General features: G+C 50.9%; 1 protein-coding gene across 2 annotated transcripts; it reads right to left on the minus strand.

Annotated features, from left to right (window-relative positions):
- Nucleotides 1–967: 967 nt before the first annotated feature.
- Nucleotides 968–11,168, minus strand: LOC123364877 (leucine-rich repeat-containing protein 14-like). Of its 2 annotated transcripts, none has more exons than XM_045007366.1 (4): nt 11,071–11,168; nt 7,235–7,602; nt 4,455–5,096; nt 968–4,012 (listed from the first exon to the last, which is right to left on the minus strand). In XM_045007366.1, the coding sequence occupies exons 2-4, from the start codon at nt 7,555–7,557 to the stop codon at nt 3,442–3,444; spliced, it is 1,536 nt and encodes a 511-aa protein (XP_044863301.1). In that variant the 5' UTR covers nt 7,558–7,602; nt 11,071–11,168; the 3' UTR covers nt 968–3,441. The 2 variants fall into 2 exon arrangements, with proteins under 2 accessions (XP_044863301.1, XP_044863299.1); XM_045007364.1 differs by lacking the exon at nt 11,071–11,168 and adding an exon at nt 7,765–8,181.
- Between the last annotated feature and the right edge of the window lie 3,256 nt (nt 11,169–14,424).

Raw genomic sequence — 14,424 nt, forward strand, 5'->3', positions numbered from 1 at the left:
AGGTGCCCGAAGATGTCAGATGTGAGGGGAGTCCATAATGGGGACTGTTCTAGGCTTGGGGGCAGCGTAAAAGCGTGTGGAGAAGCAAGCAGGAGGGGTGGGCAAGGCCAAGGGTGGGAGGAGGAGGAGATGGGAGCTGACATACAGAGAAGACGACACACTTAGGATACACCTGCCCCGGAGCTGGGAGCATGCGTCCCAGCTCGGGCAGATAGACAGGACTAGTAACATACCCGCAAAGGTGACTTCCCCCCTCTCGAGGGCTAAGAGCTCTGGAGCGCTCCTGGGGCCGAGGGCACACAGGTGGCCCACTGCTAGGGGAGTTAGGAAAGAGGGAGCCAGACTCTAACCCACCGACTCAAACACTAATCTCGTCTCACTTTATTCGTCCCTTGGACTACGGTGTCCAGTTGTGGGCACCACACTTCAGGACAGATGGGGATAACGGGAAGCGCATCCGGAGGGGAGCAACAAAAATGCTCTAAGGTTTAGAAAGCCTGAAGTATAAAGAAAGGTTAAAACACTGGGCATGTTTAGTCTTGAGGAAAGCAGAGTGACGGGGGACCTGACTCCAGTCTTCAGATATGTTACGGGTGGTTATAAAAAGGATGGGGATCAAGTGTTCTCCATGTCCACTGTAGGCCCATTACGTGTCCTACCTTATCTGCAGCAAGGCAGATTTAGGTTAGATTCTGGGAAAATCTTTCCAGCGCTAAGGAGAGTTAAGCTCTAGAACAGGCTTCCAAGGGAGGTTGTTAGAATCCCCATCATTGGAAGATTTTAAACACAGGTTGGATACAGAGTAGCAGCCGTGTTAGTCTGTATCCGCAAAAAGAACAGGAGTACTTGTGGCACCTTAAAGACTAACAAATTTATTTTAGCTGCAGCTCACGAAAGCTCATGCTAAAATAAATTTGTTAGTCTTTAAGGTGCCACAAGTACTCCTGTTCTTTTTACAGGTTGGATAAACACCTGTCAGGGATGGTCGAAGTTTACTTGGTCCTGCCACAGCGCAGGGGGCTGGACTTGGTTTCCCAAGGTCCCTTCCAGCCCGACATTTCTATGTTTCTAATGGCCAAAACTCTGTGACTGAAACCAGGGCTTTGTGCTCACACTGTGTGGTTGCTAGCGGCTCCTGCAGCGATGTCGTCACTGTCAATGCGACATTGTGCTTGTTTTCCACGTCACTAGGGGGAGGTGGTAGAAAGAGACAGGGGCTCCAAGACAGTTTTGATACAAACAAGTGTATCCAGCAGCAGCAGAGTGACCTCTGCCAAAGGGCAGCTAGTTAAATAGCTGCTCCAGTGAGAAAGTCCCCAGGTCATAAGACACTATCTTGTAGCGTGCCTTTCATCTGAAGCAGTGGGCCCCAACCTTTTCCAGGTGGCGGGTGCCAAGCCACCAAGGACCATGGCCGGCGGACAAGCATCTGCCGAAATGCTGCTGAGAAGCGGCAACGTCAAGAGGTGTCGCCGCTGCAAATCAGTGGCATTTCGGGGAACGATGCCTCTTGGTGACGCCGCTTTTCGGGGGCATTTCGGGCAGGGTTTGTACAAAGCACATTTTTTAAATGGATCTTGAACGCTCAAGGATCTAGCAGAGTTGTTTGAGGATGGGGTTGATAAACAGAGGATATATGCAGATGAGAGTGGATTTTGGAGAGGGGCTGCATTCACTGGCTAAAGTAACAGGAGAATTTAAGCAGAGGGGCAGCCCACGTAACACTGCCATGGGTAATGTGCTGAAGGAATGAGTTACTAGCTTTCAAAGTCCCTGAGCTCGGCAGTCTCACACAAAATTAACCCCCCACTGGGCATGATTATTCCCTCAAAGTGGCCAGAACAAAGACGTTTATCTAAGCAAATATGCAGCCATAGAGGATGTGGGAAGGAGAGGAGAGTTCAGACAGCAAAAACAAACCACAAGTGTGTGTCAAGGGGGGAAATGGAGTTGGATGGGAGGGAGGTCCTCTTGCCCAAGAGAAACAGGTGGGGCTTGAAGACTTTAAGCTGATGGGAGTTAAAATGAGGCCAGACGTTTAACTGGTCAAGAGAGGGATTGTTGAAGGTGTCAAGTTACGTGCAGTAGAATATAATCAGCCCGAGTTAAAGCTGGAAGGGAGTGATAAGATGACTATGCAGGTAGACAGGGCAGAAGGCCATGGAAGTAATCTTGTGGGATTTTACAGACCAGGGAAGAAAGAAGCCACTTCCAGTCATAAGTTAGACAGGTAGCAACAAACCCACCCCAGAAGGGAACTGGATAGCCACACAGCTTGAGCGTGGAATGGTATGCAGAAGCCGAGAGCACATGGTAGATGGAAGAGCTCAATTACATCCCTCTCAGCTAATGAAGGATCATTCCCTATTGGATGTTTGGAGGCTAGGGACACCACTCCTTACCCATCCTGGCTTACCACATGCCCATGGCTGGTAAGTATACCAGGGAGCATGAATCATCTTCTGCAGGATCTAACCTCTCATATAAAAAAAAAAAAGTTTCTAGTTGTGAAGAAGCCTACAAGGGGAGTGTAAACAGTCAGTCTGCATACCACTCCAATGCCTCTGCTGTTACTCAGATCTTCCATGCACCCGCAGCAGAGTGAAAACCCACAGGGGTGTTGTCAGTCTCACCACTACTATACTCTGCAAGCAGCTGTGAAATGGATAAGAACTGAGCCAATTTTATTTTGTTACATCTTAGGAAAGCTCCATGCAACAGCAGAGATGGAGGAAATATTCAGTTCACAGGAGGACTCCAAAATGAAGGCTGGGGGAATGATAGAGTGGCACTAGACACCCCACTTGCAGCAGCCATAAAGCCAAGCAGGAGTATAGTAGAGCTGTCCCTAAATATAGGTCTCCCCACCTTTCACATCTGTCTGGCTAGTGGGTTTAGTGCTCTGGCTACTACATGACTGGTAACATTTCTAAGCCCTACGCACACGTGAGAGAGAATGATGGGATACATTAGAAGAGAAGTGGAGAGAGGGGTTTTCAGATGAGGTAATCCATGCAAGAGCAGACTGCCCAGAAGCTAGGAATGGATCGGTGTTTTTAGAAGGGGCCTTCTAATTGTTGGGCTGCTGCATTTGTACCGTGGCTAGGACACTTTGCTAAGAATTCTGCAGGGCTACACTAAAGTCATGTAAAGGGCATGTAAGAACCTACATAAGGTAAGGGGGTCATAGTGCCATTGCTATCCTGTCTTGCTGTGCCTATCTGGGATAAGCCATGGCAGCTTTAATCTCAGCTTTACTGAACGGAGGTGCAGAAGGAGAGAAGAGAACTTCCATTTGAATTCATGCACTAAACAGATGCTGTTAAAAATGTGTATAAAAGTGTTGTTGCTGCGTCCACTGAACCGCTCAACTTTGAAGGGGCATTAAAAATTACCAGCCTGATTAGTTTGTTTTCTCCTTCATTTTGCATTCCTGGTGAGCTACAAATTAAAATAATCTAAGGTATTGTGCCTGCATAAGTTTGTGGTCCAGACGGCGTCAGTCCTGCTTGCAGTCAGCAGCATCTGTTGCAACTCAGCGCTCACCCTGGAAAACTTCTCTTCATCCACAGAACCATTCAAGAGGTTAGAGGAGGTGGGGGGCCATGGCAGGTTCTCACTGTAGCAGTCCACAGGGTAGGGGTAAATGACGAGCTGCAAGTACAATAGGCCCATGGTCCTCTGCAGCAAGTTCTTCAGCCCCCGCGTAGAGAGGGGGTTGCCAAACACCCCCAGGTAGCGAAGCTGAGAGCAGCGGCACAGGGCGGGGAGAAGTGATTCCAGATGGATATCCATCAGGCGGCACTCCATGATGTCCAGGTGGAGAAGGGATGAGGAGGCCTCTTCTAGGAGATGCTGGAAGGGCTGGAGAAGCGAGTCAGACAAGTTGTTGCCGCTGAGGTCCAGCTTCTTCAGGGTGGGGGTGTGAAGGCTTTGCGAAAGGTAGGCGAGGTCATTGGGGAGCAGGTAGCAGAAGGCCAGCTCCAGGCTTTCCAAGGGACCCTGCAAATCGCTGGTGGGAAGAAAGATTGTAAGCGTCAGTTCCATTTTAGAGAACTACTGTAGCTCGCAGAGGGCAGAAATCAAAATGGCTGGAAAAGGCCACACCACCAAGTAGCTCAGGGCCAAATCAAGATCAGCATTAAAGCTGCAGATGCGTACAGTGACGAACACCCCTAATACTAGTTATAAAGTCTGGATGCTTGGAGAGTTGCACGATGGGACCTGCAGTGCACTGGCCAAACTGTCACGTTAAAGGAGGTGGCAGAATACAGGTCCCAACATGCAAAGAAACTTCTCTGATCAAGATGGAGCTTTGCATGATGGGACCTATAGTCTCCATGGGTCACAAAAGAAGAGCTGCAACCTGCTCTATTACGCAGAGTCACTCACACGCCTGTCAATGTGCCAGTGCAGCCCTCAGCTGGGCCCCCCCGGCCCTACAAACAGCTTACCCCAGCAGTTGCCTTAGCTTTCCGGAAAGCCTGGAGGAGCCCAAATTCAGCTCCTTGAGACAGGACAATCTACTGAGCTGGGTGGCGAAGTAGTGGAGGCTTCCTTCCATCCCCGCCGAGAGCCGTCTCACATCAATGTTGCTGTAGGGCAGCTTCAGGCTGACCAGGTTGGTGAATTTTGCCATGTGCGGGAGAATCACCCTCAGGCCAGACAGCCCCAGGTTATTGAATCTCAGATCCACCTGCCGAACACCTGTGGGATCCAGGAACTCCAGGAGCCCCACGGTACTTGCAATGGGCAGCTCCTCAGCCCGGAAGTCCCGGCACTTCAGCCGCAGCATGCTGTTGGCGTTGTTCTGCAAGGCGTCTTTAAGGACTCCGTAAGAGGTGCTGTTCACAAAGAGATCCACGTGGACTTCCACAGCAACAGGCTGTGGCGGCGGCAGAGCCACCGAGCTGCTGTAGGGGCCCTTCCTCCGCTTCGAGGTGCGCTTGGTGCACTTGCTTTGGTGTTTGGAAACGTCAATGCACGCTTTCGCCAGGGTCACCGTCCTGGACCACAGGCTCATGCTTTCTGGGCCCTGGTCTATTCCATCGTCCTGAAGCCCCGTCATGTCCAGAACCTGCAGGCGCTGCCTCTTGCTGGGGAAGACAAGAAAAAAGGAGCAAAATAATGAGAGACTGAAAAGACCTATTGGGTCACCTACTTCATTCACGCAGCTACTGCAGGATCGTTCCCCACACAGGGCCATATAGTCACTCTCCCAGTGGCTTGGGAACCAGAACCCAGTGGGGGGAGGGAGAGGTGTTAGTATCAATTACTGGCTTGAAAAGACTCGCTCTCGCTCCAGGACTGGGGCCTCATCTCCCTTCTCATGGCAGCTGTAAAGACTGAACCACTTGTGTTGCTCAGATGATGTGACATGCAGCCTAAGGATTAGCTCTTTGGTTTACCAGTTCCAGACGCACGGCATGGGCTCTGCCTAGCTTTAGTCTTTTGGTCACTTGTTCATTCTAGAACAGAGGAACCACGTGATCTTACTGCAACCCTCAGCCTTCCCTACCCCAACTCCCACCAATGTCTCTAAAATAAGAGTGACACTATTCAGCTCAGATAAGATTTAGGGCATCTCAGGTGTAGATCTCAAAGCTTTCTGAAGGAGGCTCAGTATCACTGCCCCATTCCACAGAGGGGGAAAGCCCGTGGTCACAAAGCAGGGACTAGAATCCAGGTCTTCTGATTTCCGCTCCAACCCCTATCCAGTGAACCTCACTGCCTTCCCTGGCAGGGATTTTGTTTTACAGAAAAAATAAAAAGCATCTTACACTTTGGGGCACTGCATAGTGGTTAAGACAGGCTGACATTTAAGACCATTCCCTCCATTTCCAACGGGAAGAGAGCAATGCTCATGGATGGATAAAACCAGTGGCTAACCAGCAGGAATTACTGCACTGTGTCCCACCTCCCAAAGCTGCTTATGGCCTGTCACTTGACAAATAGAAGTTGTTTAATGCTGCAGACAGGCTGATAGTGCCACACTGCAGAGAAACCACATGCAAAACGGCCAGAGCCTGCTTCCAAAGTGCAGTCTGCAGCACAATCACATGCAAGGAGCCAGAGGAGGCATTTACCAAGCAGCTGCTCCCTGAGACTCATCCCATTCTGCTGCAATTTGAGGAAACTGAAATTGGACGCCTGGTTTAACATGGTAAGATACCTGGAACATTTGGTCCACCCAGATTTAAGTCTGCACCCAGCACCTCAGATCAGCAGCTCCTCCTCCTCCAGAGGGACACAAAGCGCAATTTCAATTTGAACTACAAGCCCAAATATGGAAACCACCATATTTTCTTGTCACACAACCAAGAACAAAAGCAAAGCTTGTCCCAGCCCTACTGGCTCATCACTGCAGGCTGTACTAAAGGGCCAGAGGCCCCAGGTCGATAACATGTAACATGTTAGTGCAGCGTTTCTCTAACTGGGGGTCCCGACCCAAAAGGGGGTCACAGGGCTATTATCGGGGTGTCACGAGATCACAACAAATATCGTGACAACCTTTAGATCCTTTGCTAGGGTTACCATATTTCAAGTTCCCAAATAAAGGAGACTGCTGGGAGAGGGGTACAACAGCCGCCGCTCTCCAGCCGCCCAGCTCTGAAGCACGGGTGGCAATACTAAATCACGGACATTTGTTTGTATTTCAAAAATGAAAACGGAACGTGGAGGATGATTTAAGGGTCTGCCTCAGTTCCCTGCAGCTGCGATTGAAAAAAAACAACACCATGCGCTTCAAAACAGCAGCCCCCCTCGCAGGAAGTGTCCAGAAACTTGTTTGTGTATAGTTGCGTATAAAGCCACAATCCTTGGACAATGTTATGATTATTGCCACAATCACTGAAAGAGGCTTCCAGCTCCCCAAGCTGTATCCTGTTGTCTTATTTTTTTACCCAGAAAACATGTCTCTTAAATATCCATGTATTTATTCCTGAAAACTGTTGCTTTACACTTTTTGAGAGGCTTCAGTGCCTTTGGCTGCAGGGATAATGATTCCATGCTTCATTTAGTGCTCCTGAGGATGTACAGTATTTTTGTCATCCCTTTTGGGGCAGTGGGGTCATCACAGCCTCAAATAGTTTCAAAGGGTGGCCCAGCAAAAAAAGTCTGAGAACCCGTGTTAGTGTGTTACTGTAAGTCTCCTCCCCCACTGCCTCCCAGTATAGTTTAGTCTCATCAGCATGTGACCCTTGTGGTAGGTAATGAGCGGTGCGCTGACAGGTACCTTTGGCTGTGGAGTCGGTCTTCGAGAGCCTCATTCAGGTAGGCCACCACTCCCAGGATGACAGTCTGCACACATAGCTTGTTGGGCTTCTCCTGGAGCAGAGCACGGTCACAGTGCTGACACTTCCGCAAAAGCTTCTGGAAACTGAGTACTGGGAAAGGCCATGTCTGCACCAGATCTTGCAGCACTAGAGTCCTCTTGTCCATGAAAGCTGCCTTGAACAAGACTGGATACAACTCCTTTGGGATGAACTCCAAGGCACCGCGCACCGTGGAGTGGTGGGAAACCACCTTCTGTGCACAGAGGAACACGAGGGAGTGCATGGCTGCAGGGAGGCAGCAAGCCAGAGCCCCAGCTTCACAGAACCACTGAAAGAGAAGAGAAACATCTAATGATATACCTGCCCCCAGGACACACTGCAACATTCCTGATGAGATCTCTGACTTTCACCAAGAATTAACCAGTTTTTGCATTGTTCCCTGCAGCTGCTGCTGAGTGAGCAAGAGAGACATATCCCATCCTCATCTCACCTGCTCTGCTTCTGCTGTCTGAGAGCCAGCCAGACAGTGAAAGAACAGAGCTGGGAACCCAGTGCAAGGGTAGAAGGCCAGCACACCTGCCTGCCAGGCAACCACACCCTGGTGGCTGGTATCGATCGGTACCCACGGAAGGTAATTGCTGCAATGGGAAGAAAGAAGATAGCGAAGAGGTCCAAGATCAAATCTTTTGTGAAGGTTTATAACTACAACCATCTAATGCCCACCAGGTATTCTGTGGATATTCCTCTGGACAAAACCGTTGTCAATAAAGATGTGTTCAGGGACCCTGCACTGAAACGCAAGGCAAGGTGCGAAGCCAAGGTGAAATTTGAGGAAAGATACAAGACTGGCAAGAATACGTGGTTCTTCCAGAAGCTGCGATTCTAAACTTGTAACATGGCTGCATCAATAAATGTGTATTAAAAAACAAAAAACAAACAAACAAAAACCTTCAGGTAAGAAAGATCCCACCTGCCTCCGGTGCTCCAGCGACATTCTTACAACAGGAGGGGGCTAGAAATCAGAGGGGGACCCCCAGAACTGCAGAAATTTAACCCTGTGGTTCCATTTGCTAAACTGTTTACAAGCCCCCAGAGCACTGTTGGTCCTTGATTTTACAAGGCCAGCCAGGGTGCAGGTCCTCTCTGACCAACTCACAGCTCTTCTTCCCTTGCTCATGTCTCCTCCCTGTAGCCCTCCTTCCCCCCTACAATGCATAGACCACCAAGTTCCTCCCCTTCCACCCGAATTTCTCTGCCAAGATGCCACGTCTCTCTACTGTTTCTACGACCTCTAGCAGGTCATCTATAGCCCACTGCTGACCTTGAAGAGCATGGGGCTAACGTGTCTATGGTCATGGACTAAAATGGTTATTTCTCCAATACAGCGGGCAGGGAGCAGCATCCCTCAGAGCTCTGGATCTAATAAGATCTATTCATCTTCAGACTCAGCCCCTTTTGCACACCCTGATGGGAATGGTCTTGCCTACAGCCCGCAGGTAGCAAAGATATGATTATCACAACAGCTCTTATATTAAGTTTCACCAGAAAGCTCAGAACCAAAATGCCCTCACTTAACATAAATGGAACCAGAAACTGTGGTGCAATCCCCTGGATCTCAGTAGCCATTAGATCTTGAGCTGACACACAACAGTCACTGTTCCCAGAGATACTGCAGTTGGGCAGGGCAGTAAGGCTCAGTCCAACAGACCCAACACCTTAGCTGGCTCTGCTAGGAGTCCTGGAGAAAGATGGAGTGCTTGATATGTTAGGAATTGTGCATTAATAGTTTGTGTCTCCTAGGACTCCTTGGTCTTCAAACTCATCTTGGTTGTCAAGATGGGAAGCACTGTGTACGTGAGGTCAGATCCAAAAAGCACAGTCACTGCCCTAACACAATCATCCTAAAGCTGAACTAAGTAACTCCTTCCTCCCTATCTATCCCCATTTGTATCTTACCGCACTGCCCCCATCCCCTCCGCTTTGCTAATATAACATCTGCCTCAGCCACCTGTTTGTCCACATCTCCCACAACCATCTTTGTGCTTTCTTCTATACAACCTCATGCTTGGAGTTCAGACCCTGAACTGGTCCATAATACCACTGCCCTTTCCTCCTCCAAATCCACTTCTAGTTAGTGGATCACGGGGGATTGCGGATATTACATAGACTGATATAAATACATGATCAGAATGACCAGGAACTCTCCAGTTGAGCATGTGAGCCTTTCTACTATATTTTACTCACTTGTTGCATCTTGTCTTTAATTACTTAGTAGGGGTGGTCTCTCTCCACGTGTTTGTAACACCACCTAGCACAACATACCTTGATTGTGATTAGGGCTTTTGGATGCTACTATAATATAAATAAAAGCTACAACAGCCAATACGTCCAGCCCATCTGCGATTGAATCCAGGATTGTATTAGCCACCCACGATGGATTAAACAACACGTCAATTAGGGATACTGGCCACTCGTTGCTCAGACTGCTGAGAAGTAAGGCAGCACTGGCAGATTACCACTTGGCCCCCACCTTCACGCTGGTTTGCTCCTCCCTTTTCTCCTTATGCTGATCCTGACAGAAATCAAGGAAGTTAGATCGGGGTTAGAGTAAATGACCCTTGTGGTCCCTTCTAACCCTATGAGTCTAAGTGGGATGGGACAGCAATCCCTCCTGGCCTGTTAGCAGCCTTGTTCCACCTAGTCAGTCAATCTGGCCATCAGAGGGTTTCAGCCACAGAATCTGGGGGTTCAAGTAGTGAAAGACCAATATCCTAGTGCAAGAGACATGCTAGTACAGTACACTCTTCTCAAACCAACTAGCTCCATTACCACGAGCACAGCCCCCATCTCACAATGTGGCCCACTCATGCCTCATCCCACTGCACTTGACCATAACATCACTGTGTGCTCCAGCCAACTGGGGCACCGAATCCTGGCCATCTCCCACGCCACTGAGGCTGGTCAGTGGCACACACGTGGGGAAATTAAATCACGATAACCTCATGACCCACGTAGCGCGTCCATAACCTCTTCCCCTTCTTCTCTCTACTTCCCACCCGACACCAAAGAAGAAGGGCAGAGAGGGACAGCTAGGCCAGGAGATGCTGGGATTCAGCCAGCCACCTCTGGAGCAGACTGGACTACAACCCACTGACCAAAAAGAGGGGGCAGCTCCTACAAGCTGCTGACATCCACAAATGATGCTTTAGCATCAGCAGAACTGAGCCCAGACTCCCCTGCGGGGAACCTGCTCGTCTGGGCCCGGCTCTGCTGGAAGCGATGGAGGAAGCTGCTAGGAGATGCTGCAGGAGACATCTCCAAGGGGGGGTGAGGGGGCAGCAGATATCACAAAGCCACAGACCGGGGGGGCGGGGGGGGGCAGAGGGGAACAGAACCTGCAGCCCCTTTTCCAGAGACGTTTGGGGAAGGAGCAGCGTGGGGGGGGAACAAAAGCCCCGCAGCAGGGCTGGGGGAACGGACAGCTGCTCCGGGGGGCGGGGGGAGTCGCGCCCCCCCCTTACACACTACTGCCTGGGAGGGGCTCAGTCCCCCCCAAGGAGGGGTCAACCCCCTCCCCCCAGACAGCTCATGTCCCCCCTACTCCAGACCCTCCCCCACTTGCCTCAGGGGGTTCGCGCCCCTCCCCCCCGGGGGGGTTCGCGCCCCAGGCCCCGGCGCTCCGGGGGGGGTCACGCCTGAGACCTCTCCCCCCACGGGGGGGGGTCATGCCCCTCCCCCAACTCTGCCGTGGTTGAGGCCCCGCCCCCCCAGCCGCGAGGAGGCCCTCGGCTCTTACCGTCTCCCCACCGGCCAGGCCCCGCGCGCGCTCGGAACCCCCGGGGCCGGTCCGGGCTCCGCAGGCCCCGCCCCACCTGAGGCTACCGCACTTCCGGGTGTGCGTGGTGACGCAGCGGCGTGCCCGGTAACGACGTTTTCCGGAACGGAGAGGCGGGTCCTTGCGTTTCCTTGGAGATTGGGGCTGTGATTGGGCAGCTGGCTCGTTCCTCCCGCTGCGGCCGCTCCTATTGGTGGGCGCTCGGGGCAGGCGGGAGGTTTGTGCGGGAGCCGCCAGGACCGGTGCGGGTGAGTCCGGGGCTTCGTTACCCGCTGGGCTGTAGCACCGTATCCCCCGGGCGCCTCTCAGGCGGGGGTTGGTCCCCGGGCGCCCGGGTTCCTCTCAGGCGGGGGATGGGCCCGGACGCCTGGGTTCCTCTCAGGCGGGGGATGGGCCCGGACGCCTGGGTTCCTCTCAGGCGGGGGTTGGTCCCCGGGCGCCTCTCAGGCGGGGGATGGTCCCCTGATGCCTGGGTTCCTGTCAGGCTGGGGATGGCCCCCGGGCGCCTGGGTTCATCTCAGGCGGGGGCCGAGCCCGGTTCTCTTGGCAGCTCTTCTACTGACTCGCTGTGTCACCCTGGTGAAATCTCTCCCTCCGTGCCTCAGTTTCCCCTCTGGGAGGTGTGAGGCAGTTCAGAGGGCTTTGTGGGACAATACCTGTAAAGTGGATTTCCGCAGGGGATACCTTGGTGGGGGTGGTGCAAATTCTCCCCCTCTTAAGCCAAGAGAAACCCACTGTATACTAGTGACTTGCTTCTGGATCAAAGATCCCTGGATCCGTACAAGAGGGCGGACGGACTTGTCATGAGGATGCTTGTTCTGAGTTGAAGCTGTGATAAACCTGTAAACAAAAGTATCAGAGGGGTAGCCGTGTTAGTCTGGATCTGTAAAAGCAGCAGAGAGTCCTGTGGCACCTTATAGACTATCAGCCGACGAAGTGGGGATTCACCCACGAAAGCTCATGCTCCAATACGTCCGTTAGTCTAGAAGGTGCCACAGGACTCTTTGCTGCTTTTGTAAACAAAAGACTTCCCTAGGGAGGAGGGGTGAAGTGCTTATCCTGCCAGAACCCGCATTAGAATTGGGGTGAGCTCTGGTAAGCTGATCAGTGCGTGTGTAGCTTCTTTTGTTGTTTGAATGTTTTCTCTGTAATGCTTTTTACGGTAAGAATAAAGTAGGCTTTCTTAGAAAGCTCTGTGTGGTATCTTACAGCTGTAGCAACCCCTCTGTTATCAGTCTCTGAAGAGAAAGCAAGCAGGTCTGTTTAGCCAGACAGTCTTTATTGCAGGGGTTCTCGAACTGGGGGTTAGGACCCCTCGGGGGTTGCAAGGTTATTACATGGGGGGTCATGAGCTGTCAGCCTCCACCCAACTCTGCTTCACCCCCAGTATTTATGAGTGTTAAATATATTTAAAAGTGTTTTTAATTTATAAGGGGGGGTTGTTCTCAGAGGCTTGCTATGTGAAAGGGGTCACCAGTACATAACTTTGAGAACCATGCTTTATTGGGAAATACACAGCGAAGGCAGGGAACTGTTCACCCTGAGAATACTCTGCTCAGGCAGCAAAGAGACAAAGATTCTCCACCCTTGAGAGGCATCAGTTGTGGAGCTAGGAGCCTGAGAGTGGGTGCCCTTGCTGAGCCACTAAGGGGAGATACTGGTGCAGTTGCTTTGAACTGTGACAATATCGCACTCCCTTCTTGAGTGGAACATGGGAGCTCAGTTTGGGACAGGAAGTGAAGCGGTAGGCTGCACTGATTTCAAACCATAGTGGGGATGTATCCAGTTGCCTCATGTATGGAGCACAGACAGTGTGAACCACTTGAGATAGCGAGTAGATTAGCAGCCTTGGTGGAAAGTCCCCACTATGTAGTGGTTAAAGTGCAGGTTCCTGCCAGACGTCATCTGCAATGACTAAAGTGGTCAGAGCCTTGGCGTTACATCACACTGACTTCCCCATGGATGTGCCTATAGATTGGTGCTTATATGACAACTGTATAGTATTCACTAGAAAGCAGTGGGGATATCTGCCTGTTGTTAATAAAACTGCAAATGGCCGGTTCTGGAGAGGATTAATCTAAAGATCTGTGCAATATTTACAGCTGGTGCAGTTCTTCAGAGTAGGGCCAGGCCTTCGGCGCCATGGACAGATACAACGAGGTCAAAGTCCTGCTGAAAAAATGGGAGACGACATTTCTTCAGGAGCACCAGAGGAAACCGAGCAAGGTACCTGTGCAGGGATGGGAGGGGATATGACTCATGGAATCAGAGGTTTAAGAGTAGCCTTGCAAAAGAAAAATACAGGAAAGAGAAGGATAGGTTTAAATCTGCCAATGTTCATCTGTGCTGGGGATTATGTGGTTCTGCTGCTGTCTGCACTGATTTGAGGAAAGATTAAAAGAGCTAAATCTTTAGCGTTTGGCTGAGCAACACCCTGGCGTGCCAACTGTCTGCAAGTTCAAATGCCAAGGAAGGCCAGGAATTGTTCAAGATGGTGTGAAGGAGGCATAAAATGAAGAGTGAGATGACAAGAAGAGGGGGGGAATTTAAGACTGAATATCGGGGAAGAATTGTTAATAATCAGTAGTCTGCCATTCTGGAGGACAGCCTCCCAGGGGGATTGGAGAGATTCAAAGGTTAAAATTTACCTGGATTATGGTATTGTCTGGAGGCCCCAGTTGGAGTCAGGCTGCCATATCCATATTCTCCATACATATTAATTATCTGGGAGTGCCCCCAAGGCTCAGTCATAAAACTACATTCCTCAGTCGAGGTCCCGGCCTACCATTCCCAGGCCCACCAAAAGGGACTGAAAACAAAATCTGTCCATCAGTCATGGGGGAATGTGCAGACCAAGGGACAGATGGGGCATGAATGTATGAATGGTAAAGTAAGGTGGCCATATAACAGTTTTTAGCCCACTGGGTCATCTTCAGTCCATGCATTATGCTTTTCCAGAATGATGGGTAAGTGTCCTCCCTATGAAAAGACAAAAAGTGGGGGATGTAGTAGAAAGAGAGCCTGGGACATAAGGCCTTGTATCAGAAGCCTGGTGTGAGGCCTAAGGCCTGAACTAAAGTAGTGGTCAAGCTTTGCTGATATGAAGCAAAGAAGCAAAGTTAGTAGAAGGCAGGCTCTGCCTGCTTGCAAGCTCACAGAACCTGGCAAGAACAGGGCTGGTATTACAAAAACACACATTCCTAAGAGAGGCTAGGCGTGGGATACTCACGCAAACACATTCCAGAAGGGTGGTACCAGAACACCCCGATACCAAGTATGGTAAAACACCCCAAAGGTAATGAGAACACACTGACC

The sequence above is a fragment of the Mauremys mutica genome, chromosome 2 (genome assembly GCF_020497125.1).
Source record: "Mauremys mutica isolate MM-2020 ecotype Southern chromosome 2, ASM2049712v1, whole genome shotgun sequence".
Classification (NCBI taxonomy): Eukaryota; Metazoa; Chordata; order Testudines; family Geoemydidae; genus Mauremys; species Mauremys mutica.